General features: G+C 45.1%; 1 protein-coding gene across 1 annotated transcript in view; it reads left to right on the top strand.

Moving 5' to 3' along the window:
- cttnbp2 (cortactin binding protein 2) overlaps nucleotides 1–9366 on the top strand; it is a 43816-nt gene extending 34450 nt beyond the window's left edge. Inside the window, exons 11-23 of the mRNA XM_080842488.1 lie at nucleotides 1418–1513; nucleotides 2201–2280; nucleotides 2811–2897; nucleotides 3092–3191; nucleotides 3512–3667; nucleotides 3961–4142; nucleotides 4270–4448; nucleotides 4549–4757; nucleotides 5259–5441; nucleotides 5779–5830; nucleotides 6565–6676; nucleotides 7666–7815; nucleotides 7998–9366. Coding sequence (XP_080698614.1) covers nucleotides 1418–1513; nucleotides 2201–2280; nucleotides 2811–2897; nucleotides 3092–3191; nucleotides 3512–3667; nucleotides 3961–4142; nucleotides 4270–4448; nucleotides 4549–4757; nucleotides 5259–5441; nucleotides 5779–5830; nucleotides 6565–6676; nucleotides 7666–7815; nucleotides 7998–8378 — 1967 coding nt within the window. The 3' untranslated portion in view covers nucleotides 8379–9366. The remainder of the gene's footprint in view (nucleotides 1–1417; nucleotides 1514–2200; nucleotides 2281–2810; nucleotides 2898–3091; nucleotides 3192–3511; nucleotides 3668–3960; nucleotides 4143–4269; nucleotides 4449–4548; nucleotides 4758–5258; nucleotides 5442–5778; nucleotides 5831–6564; nucleotides 6677–7665; nucleotides 7816–7997) is intronic.
- Nucleotides 9367–10850: the final 1484 nt, after the last annotated feature.

The raw sequence follows: 10850 nt of genomic DNA, 5'->3' as shown, positions 1-10850 counted from the left end.
CGCTCTCCTTCTCTCTCTCTCTCTCTCAATCTCTCCGTCTATCTCTGTCCTTTTCTCTCTCTCTCTCTCTCTCTCTCTCTCTCTCTCTCTCTCCTCCCTCCCTCTCTCCTCTTTTTCCCTCTATGTCCTCTCTCCCTTCCTCTTTCTCTTTCTCCTCTCTCTCTGTCTCTTTCTCTCACCCTCTCTACTCTTCTCTCTCTTTCTCTCTTTCACTCTCTCTTCCTCTTTTTAGTATCTAAACAGACCCAGTTTACCCCCCCACCCCCTTTCAGTGTGTTCCCCTGCATGTCACCCAGTCCAAACCCCCCCCCCCCCCCCCCCCTTTTTTTTTGGCACCACATTTTAATCTTTACTCTCCGCCCCTCTGCTCCCCTTTAACAAGCCTCTCTCTCTGCCCACTTTAACTTCCTCTCATGCAGTGTTGTCTGCTCCAGCGAGCGTTCTTGAGAGTTTGCCTCGTTGCGTGTTGTGTGTTTGTCATCTCGGGAACCGTTAGGGGAATGCAAACACCAAACTGCAGAAATCTTTTTGAAATCTTTTTGAGGTGTTTCTTTTTTTCTGATTCGATAGGATTGGGAGTGATGGGGAAGATGAAGAAGGAGCAGCGGGGTGCAGGAATGCATTATGGATGAGGAGAGAGGAGAGAGGAGAGAGGGGAGAGGAGAGGGGAGAGGGGAGAGGAGAGGGGAGAGAGTGGAGAGGAGAGAGGAGAGGGGAGAGAGTGGAGAGTGGAGAGGAGAGAGGAGAGAGAGGAGAGAGGAGAGAGTGGAGAGTGGAGAGGAGAGAGGAGAGAGAGGAGAGAGGAGAGAGTGGAGAGTGGAGAGGAGAGAGGAGAGAGAGGAGAGAGAGGAGAGGAGAGGGAATTAGAGAAACACAGAAAAAGGGCTTCTGGCCCTTCTCTTGCTGAATCTACACTCACACATGAAAGCTGAGCTCTTTGTTTCTGAGGATCCCATTTCCATAAGGCACCTCAACCTCAACCTCAACCTCAACCCCTCCCAGACACAGACACACACACACATGTGTGTGAATTTGAAAAAGTGAAAGTGAAAGTGACTATGTTATGGCAGAGATAGTGACACACACACACTCTGAATTCGATCTCCTGATTTTACCCATCCAAGGTAGTGATACACACAGTGAAGTGAAGCACACTAACCCGGAGCAGTGATCTGCTTTTGAGCGCCCGGGGAGCAGTGATCGGGGTTAGGTGCCTTGCTCAAGGGCACCTCAGCCCTGGATGTGGGCATGGGACTACATTGCTCAACCACTCGTGTATGTGCGTGTGCGTGTGCGTGTGCGTGTGCGTGTGCGTGTGCGTGTGCGTGCGCGCATGCGCGCGTGCGTGCGTGCGTGTGTGTCTGTGCACATATGTGAACTGGTTAACTGAAGTGGCGTGTCCCTCTGGGTGTTTCAGGAGACACTATCTGGTTTCCGGGGGAAGAGTTGGCCCAGTCTCCTTGGGACCTGATCCGCAAGCGCCTCAGCCAGCGCCTCACCATCCGCCTCAGAGGTAAGCTCACCTCTCTTCTTCTCCTCCTCCTCTCCTCCTCTCCTCCTCCTCCTCTTCCTCCTCTCCCCTCCTCACCTGTTTCCTCCCCTCCTCACCTGTTTCCCTTCGGACGCCTCACATCTTCAACTTACCTGGTTATCCAGACGCTCACGCCTCCAATCTCACTGAGAACGTTCCCAATGTGTGTTTGGGTCGGATTAGCCCTTGTTTACCAGTTTCATCTCCTTACACAGCAGCTGAGGGAGCTGCCAGAGAGAGAGCCGCTAAAACAGTCAGCTTTGAGTGGAGCTGAGGGGATTTAGTCCTGCGTTGTTGGTCTGAGACACGTGAAGTGGTGCGATGACGTCACCGGCTGTCAGGTCGCGTGATCAGTCCCTCGTCTCCGCTTCCCAGACGCAGTCTGTCTGCAGTTGTCTCAGATTGGAGATTAAAGAAGGCCTCTGATGTTGATGTCTGTGACAAGGAGACAGGCTGTGCTCGCAGACACACACAAAATCGCACACGCACATAACATTCTCACCAGCTCGCACATCCCCTCCTAGAGTAGCGTAGGCGGCTTCTCCGATACATTCTCTCTCGACACTTTTTCTTTCTTGTCATCATCCCTCTTTTTATGTGCCTCGCACTTCATGCTGGCTCTAATTGTGTGTGTGTGTGTGTGTGTGTGTGTGTGTGTGTGTGTGGCAGGCCTGTCAGAGTCGGCGCTGGATGAAATGGCCTTCCACTCGCTCATGCCCCTCCAGCTGCTGCAGAACTACACCCGCCTGGTATGCTGAGTCACCGTGGAGATGAGAGGAGGGGAGGAGGAGGATGGAGGGGAAGGGGAGGGGAGGGAGTGATGGGGAGGCTTAAAGATGGAGGGAGATGAGGAGGTGTTGTTCCTGAAACCACGTAAACAAGTCCTTGGGCGATCGCCAGCACTTGCTCAATTTGAAGTTCTGAATTACTCCTTAATGTACACAACAGTGTTATGTGGGCAGGCCACTGTCAATTGAGTACAATAAAGGCTTGTGAGTCAGAAAGTCAGAAACACATTCAGGTGGCAGAAATACATAACAAAAAACTAAACACTATTTAACACTTTTACTATTCCAAAGGTTGTTTGCTGTTTCTAGATTTAAAGCTTAAACTTTGAGAGGGAAACAGCACTGCTTTAATCAACCATTTGCCCATTTGTGACCATGCATTGGAACTCCATTGTAGGTAGACTTTGTAACTGGATGTCGCTGATGTATAATTTTAAGTTCTATTCTAATAAATTCTAATTCTATAAATTGTTATATATATAATGTTTCAGGTGGAACAGTATCGTAATGTTATATTCCACGGGCTGGAAGGAAGCTGCCAGGAGTACATCGCCACTCAGATCTCTCACTGTATCAAGGTAAGGTAATAAGATAGATTTGTGTGTGTGTGTGTGTGTGTGTGTGTGTGTGTGTGTGTGTGTGTGTGTGTGTGTGTGTCTGTGTGTGTGTGTGTGTGTGTGTGTCTGTCAGTGTGTGTGTGAGAGAGAGAGTGTAGTGGTGGGGATGATGGTCTATGGTTCAATGTTCATGTGTGTGTGTGTGTTGACTCCAGTGCAGACAGGAGGCTGTGGGGCAGGACTGTGACGTGGTGAGGGTGGAGGTGGATGAGAGCCTGTCTAAGACCCAGCTGCTGGAGACTTTCATCAACTGCGGTAAAGCCCTTACATGTCTGTCCGTCGGAAATTCACACCCTACAAATTCTGTACTGTCCACCAAACGTCCTTATTCAGCAGAACTCTTTATCCTAACGTGCATTAACATGTACATCGTTCCATCCAAACATGACTGCCTCTATCACTCCAAATGGGGCAGATTCTGCAGTTCATAAAGACTCCAATATGTTCCGAGGAGTAATCTTTCTCTGTCTCTCTCTGTCTCTCTCTCTGTCTCTCTCTGTCTCTCTCTTTCTCTGTCTCTCTTGCTCTCTCTCTCTCTCTCTCTCTCTCTCTCTCTCTCTGTGCTGTTGGCGCAGGTTTCCTTGTGCCGGCGCGCGAGGCGTGCGTGGGTTGCCGTGTGGTGGTGTTGCTGGAGGGCCTGGAGAGGGCGTCCTCTCTGTGCGAGCTGCTGGGGGATCTGTGCGAGGCGCTCGAGAACCGTGGCTCCGTCTGCTCCCTCTCCCCACAGCACGGTCAGAGAACTCGGCAGCTCCCTCCGGCTTAGTTCAGAGCCCAGTGAAGGGTTTTGCAGGCGTAGCTATTCTTGTAGTTTTGCTTCCAGCGTTTGCTTCTTCTAACTCGCAGAACTAACAATGTAGCAACTGAAAATGTAGCAACATTAAAACGAAAATATAGGAACATTAATCTGAAAATATAGCAACATTGATATGAAAATATAGGAACATTAGTATAAAAATATAGCAACATTAAAATTCCTGCTGTCCATTAGTTTCTCACTAGTGCACTCACCTCTGTTCTTTAATAGGTCAGGACGGGCTGTACTACTTCCAGGAGGGCGCCTTCCTCATTGGCTCGCTGGCAAAGCCCCGGCTACAGGGGGCGGAGCTGCATCTACAGCAGCACTTCCGCTGGGTGCAGCTGCGCTGGGACTCCGAGCCGCTGCACGGCCTTCTGGGACGCCACCTGCGTCGCAAACTCCTCCACAAGGTGAGCACCGTCATTTAAAACAAGGATATGGCAAGCACATGCCTTGACCACCAGAGGGCAACATTCTCACATCTTCAGCACATGTATCGCCAGTATATTAGACCTCCATCCCTCCATCTCTCTATAGACACAAGGCCAGCCTTGGCTACCGGAAGATCCTCTGCACAGGTCTCTGTCCTGGGTGTGCTCAGTCTGGCACCAGCTCAACACCTGCCTGTCTCGCCTGGGCACCCCAGAGGCCCTCCTGGGCCCCCGCATCTTCCTGTCCTGTCCTGTGGTACCGGATCAGACACTGGCCATTGTGAAGTAAGTCGTTAATGATATGCATGGGGCCAAGTGTGTAGTTTATTCATTATGCCATTTTGGAGGTTTTCGAAAAAAAACGTTTGTGTGTGCACTAATCCAGATGGCTGGCTCGTCTGTGGAATGCGGTGGTGGTCCCTCGTGTGGAGGATGCTGTTGTCTCCAGGGTTACAGCCAAGAGGGCTCCGGCCCAGCGCCGGTCTCCTAGCAACAGCAAGAGTCTGAGCCCGGGCCAGAGGGCTGTGTTAAGAGCTGCCCTCAGCATCCTCCTTAACAAAGCCGTCCTGCAGAGCTGCCCACTTCCCCCTCCAGGTAACACGAACGTCCCTTACTCACTCACTGGGTCTCAATGAACTATATCTATTCTCTCAGACCATGGCCCTTAACCACTTAAAGCTCTCCGGAGGATGTGTTCCTGTTCATGGCTTATCTCTGAGAGTACCTCTGAGGAGACAGAGAACTCAGGAATCAAAAGTCAAGCTACTGATGGTGTGTTGAGCTATATATAGTGCTTTGGACAACTGTTTTTTCCCCACAAAAATATACCATTTGAATATACCTTATGTCGTCAAATTCATTTTGCTGTTTTAATGGCCAGTAGAGAGACTTTTTAAACTTTTTATTTTTAAGCTACCAGTGTGTTGATGGATCAGTTGGAGATATGCTTCTGTGCATGTCTGTACCCTGTGTACATTTCTTCTACTTCCTTTTGTTGTCAAATACATGGAGCATGTGGAAACCAGTAGCTCAGAATGCGTTTTGCAACGTGTGTAACGTCTGTGTCATTGCTGCTGTATTTTTGTGTGGTTACAGAGATCGACAGGCACCTGTCAGAATTCCAAGGAGGGACCTTCCCTTTGTCCGCAATCGGCATCTCCTGTAAGAAAGGCGGGAGGAAGGGGAGGGACAGTGGGCCCTGGAGACGGGCCAACACCAGCCCACGCAAGAAGGGAAGCCCCAGCACTGGATGGAGCACCAGCGGCTCTCTACGGGAAGGTGAAGGGACACTTTTAATGGCTCTTGACAAAAGTTTCTGGAAAGTTTCATAAAAGGTTTAAGAGCACTCTGGTACAGAAGTCTAGCAAACATGAAACATGACCTCATCTCCCGACGGTTGACATACAAACTTAGTTTTGTTTATCAGCAGTGTGAAACTCCAGTTCAGGAGAATCAGAGTAACTTACTTGCTTACTTTGGACTGACTGGGTTGGCCCTTTATATATTACATATATTATATTACATATTCATCGCATGTCGGATGCGGGTATGTGGAAACTGTCCTTTGTCTTTTCTTGAGTTGTGAAGTTGAAGCCCTTCTGTCCTCTTCCTGAAGGCTCTCTGTCCAATTCAGAGGTCCACCTGATGTCTCACATCAGCTCTCCCAGGTCAGTCTCCATGTTCCCTTCATGCTGTTTCCGTAAATTCGAACCATGTCACGATAAAGTGCATATCAAATAAGCACAAAGGAGGGGTTACTCCACATCAGTTTTGACATAATACTATCTGTGTTTGTTTTCATTTTAATCCCTTCAGTGGATTAAATTGAATGCGTCCAAGCATGTAGAAATAAAAATATTGAAGCATACAGCATACATGTTTCACACATTGAGAACTGTTTGTTAGAACTGATTTATTCATGTAGCAACAGACATTTAAGGCAATGTGGTGGTGTATGTTCCCATGTTGAGCTGTGTTGAGCCGAGTATGTGTGATAAATGCGTGCACAGTTAACACATTCAAAGAAAGACTTTCAACAAGAAGTGTAGCAAAATTCACTTTTGATTCACTGAAATATTGCAAATTTTACCTTTTTTTTAAAATCTTTGCTAGTTTAAAAAAAAAAGGAAAATATACCTGATGCCAGTTTTGAAAGAGAATCCTGGTAGTGCTGAGCTTTTGCCAGCAGAGGGAGATAGATGATCAGTTTATCTCCACTGCTATGCAGCAAGGGTTGTGTGAGTGACTACATGTCCAAGGATAGCAATGAGTGTGTGTGTTTCCTGATGTATTTGTCTCCTTCTCTCTCTCTCTCTCTCTCTCTCTCTCTCTTTCTCTCTCTGTGTGTTTGTGTGTGTGTGTGTGTGTGTGTGTGTGTGTGTGTGTGTGTGTGTATGTTCAGGATCGGAGGTGGAGACCCTGCCGGTCTCTCTCTCTGCTCAGACGATGAGACGGACCTCCTAAGGGAACTCCAGACCATGTGCTCAAGCAAATCAGAGCCGGACATCAGCAAGGTACAAAATGGAAAACGTCTGAATGTCCGACGCATTTCTACAAATGGTGTCATGTATAACAGAGTGTGGAGCCACATTTACTAAATGCAACAGAATTAGGCCAAGAGACTGCAGCATTGTAGCTAGAAGAAAGACTGCAGGCCTACATGTTACACAGAGTATTTGAGTAATCGAGCAGCTCCATTCTCTAGTTTCTACATTAACATAAAGAACTTGTTAATCACGTAATCCAAGTGAAATAACTGAAAATGGGTTTTTAAATGTTCATTGTTATTAGCCCTATTGACTACATTTCCCATACTGCTTTGTTTGGCGTTGGGGTGAGGTAGGTTTTGGAGGGAGTATTGAGCAGAGAAGAATAGTTCCTAGCTTTTAGATATTTGTTGCTCATTTTTGATACATTTTAACCAGAATCTCTGATGTAAGAACCATGGAAGAAGGTGTCCCATTTGCTTCCCACAAACCAGAACATTGGTTTAGGCTTCTTTCATGAATTGACAAACAGACGCCAACACACAATTCATCTGAAATGTTTTCAACTGCTTCTTCTGAGGGGGAGGAAAGTTTGATCCAGGTGCCCTTCCCCAAAATTATACAAAAGCTATTTTTTCCGAAACAAAATCCCATAAATGATGCAAAAGCCTTTCTACGCCTAACATAGGAAATGAATAAGGGTCATTTTTGGGTCATTTTTGGCCTTGATTACTCGATTTCTAAAATGATGCACTAATGGAACCCCTAGTGTTAATCATTATGAAAAGGCCCCTGTGGAAGCCATTTGTGAATTTCTTTGATGAGTAGTGTCAGAACATGTGTGTGTGTGTGTGTGTGTGTGTGTGTGTGTTTGTGTGTGTGTGTGTGTGTGTGTTTGTGTGTGTGTGTGTGTGTTTGTGTGTTTTTTGCAGATCATTTCATTTCATTAATTTTTCTTTTCATGTTGATACACAATGACGATATCAATGCATAGTATGTGTTTGTGTGTTTTGCAGATTGCTAACTCCAAAGAGGACTTCATTGTGTTTCCTGGCTCAGTGCATCGACAAACACAGCTGAACAACAACAATGAGCCAGCGGTCCAGGCCGAAGCCCCCACCATAAGCCAGAAGTTGCCCACACCACGGTCCTCTGTGGCCCACACGGTACAAGACCACAGCCATGGCATTTAACATTGATATTAACTCAATTATCAAATGCAAAACCTACATCTTTATCAGTGTTCATTCTTCCTGGGGATGCATCCCTAGAATTTGTTTTCTCTAAGCTCCGCCATCACCTCTGGAAAGCACTAAGTGGATTATTACTTGCTGTTCTGTCTTTACAGACTGACAGCCGTCTGTCCAAGAGCGTGCCCACTCCAGCCACAGCCAGCGCCCCGACCCCCCTTACCCCTCAGGGGGAGAGGCGGGCCACGCGTCCTAAATCGCAGCTCCCTGTGCCCAGCAGCAGGGGGCCTCAGCGAGCTCACAGTACGCCCCGAGCGGTCAGCAGCAGCAGTGTACCTCCTCAGCCCCACGGCCAGAGCGCCGTCAGCCCCCGACTCCCCAACAAAGCCCACGCGAGCAGCAGAGCAAGGCAGGCCCCGCCCACCAACACCCCCCCAACAACTAACAACAACAACAACAACAGCACCCTCAACCAATCACGTGAGGAGATCTGGATCCTGCACCCAAATTTGCATGAAAACTACAACAACCAGGGGTAGACTCCTTGATCCTCTCCTCACACCCTGAACCCCCCCCCAAATCGCCCTCAAAAAGTGATTTCCCTCCATGTTGTGAAGTTAGTTTTCTGACAGCCTTTTAGTATTTGTACTTGTTATCAGTACTTGTTACACTATATTACATTGTGTACTTGGGGACCATAGTTTTATTATATTATACTATTGAAGTATTGAGTTTCGGTGGAAGATAAGATGATAATAAAATGAGCAAATAAGCAGGGACATGTCTAACAAAAGAAGTGCTTGAACAGCTTTTGCCTTTAGGCAAAAATGTTTCGGATCAAAGCAAGAAAATATTTTTTTTTGCTGTTAAGTATTTTCAAATATAAAAGTGTTTTATGTTTAAATAGTTGCAAGGTTGGTTTAAGTACTGTTGACATTAATCAGGGTTTTACCAAATATGTGTAAATAAGAATTAGGAACTTTAAATGGAATATAGATTAGTGTATGTGGTATTATGCTTGTACAGTTCAACTGAAAAGGCAAACAAAAAAAAAAACAGAACAAAAAATATTGTACATGTTTGTAATATGAAAATTTGGTTCTTAACTTTTTCACTTGTTTCAAAGTGAATGGAATGTGGCAATAAGAAACATAATTGCAAACACAGGACATTTTCTGTTTTGACTGTAAGCCATAATAAATATTTGATTTCTCTGTCTCCACCTGAGTCACAGCTGGCTTAGGGAGGCGATGTGTGAAGCCCCACTCCGAGTCAACGCAGCAAGCTTTTCTCTTCTTCTTTTACTGACCTTTTTTTCTCCACTTGTTCTTTTCTTTCATGACCTTTTCCTTACACTTTAGAACAACCAGTATTCTTCTCAGTTGCCATTGTTTATATGTACAGAAGAGATTTTAGTCAACCTTTGGTGTTGAACTGTATGATAGCTGTCTGATGACGTTTTCAAGAACATGCCCTGCTTCCTTCAAGCACAACAATTAAAAACTGCACTGTTACTCCCAACAACAAGCCCGTCTCTGTTTTCCTGCAAACAGACCCCAACACACAGAACATGTCTCTCTGTTAACCTGCAAACAGACCACACCACACAGAACATATCTCTCAAAATCTCCACCGCACAACATGTCTCTCAAAATCATTTTATTGGAAAACAGTTTGATTGCAGAAATAATTTCCTCAGGAAAAACAAAAATACATATATACTATAATTATGACATTGGTTTCCTATGAATACACTCTTTTTTTCCATAGCTAAGCTGACATTATAAATCTGGTCATGTGTTGGGTTCACAAATTAGATTCCTTCAACATCATTCACCAATTTCACATTCTGCGAAACAAATAGCACATTGTTCTATCTGTAAATTTCAAATAATGTCATTTTCAGATTCATTTTTGTGTGTTTGTTCACAAAAAGGGTCATAGGATAAGTTAATTAAAATATTTCAAAGGAATATGTTGATTTAATGAGCCCATGAGCCAGAAGAACAAAAAGCATAGATTGCTACAAATCGATGTGTTGACATACTGTGGGTGTGGACATATGAAATATTATTCTCCCTCTTTCACTGCGGCCTTTGGTGCAAAAGCCTGTGGGACATATTAATCTGCCGATAGCTAATTGCAGATTTGACATCACACCATTATTGTGCTTAGGATGGGATAGGCTGAAGGGTTTACTCTGATGACAGAGTTTAGTAGACTTAAAGGAGATATGGGAATCTGTACTATTTAACATAAAACTGTGAACAAACACTGTAGATGCCTGAGACCTGAGTCTATACTGGATTAAATACTCATTTTGAATATGGAAAGTACATGGTGAATATCACTGATGTGTATCATACCAGTCCACACATCTCAAGTCAATTCTATCAAACGTCTGGAACTTGGTTGTTCCCATGGACTCTTACGATAAATGCCCATGCTCTTTCTTTGAAAATGCCACCACTTCATGAGTTACAATACTTACAATTAATTTACTTTTTAAATCCACAAAATAGTTTTGATTAATACAAGCCATAGAGACAAATAACTCTTAATTTACAAAGTAAAAAAATAACCTTGACACAATCACATTTCGAGGCTCCAGTCAAGGTACAACGCAGCACACAACTAAAATCTTCATAAAGTGTCTGGTTTAGAGAAGCTATGCAGAGGAATAGGAAAGAGCTATCTGATATAAAACCGAAGGTGCAGGAGGGGACAAAGGTTGTTGTTACTGTAAAAAGTACCTTTTTTGCATAGACCTCATATAAGAAATTCTGAGGCAGATGACTTGATGTCCATGTTAATTCATAATAATAATAACTAATGAATAATTAATAAATAATAATGAATAACCTCTTATTAAAACCATTCCCTCTCTGCTGCCTATGAACAGCCAACTTTCACACAGATAAAAGATTGTTTTTAGCCTAATGACATCAAGCTGTACCTATAAGACACCGTTGAGATATGGACGGAGAACAAGCTGTGCCTTTTCTTGTCTC

The sequence above is a fragment of the Sprattus sprattus genome (genome assembly GCF_963457725.1).
Source record: "Sprattus sprattus genome assembly, chromosome: 7".
NCBI lineage: Eukaryota > Metazoa > Chordata > Actinopteri > Clupeiformes > Clupeidae > Sprattus > Sprattus sprattus.
Note: the sequence above shows the minus strand (reverse complement) of the source record. Positions and strands in the feature narration are given on the sequence as shown.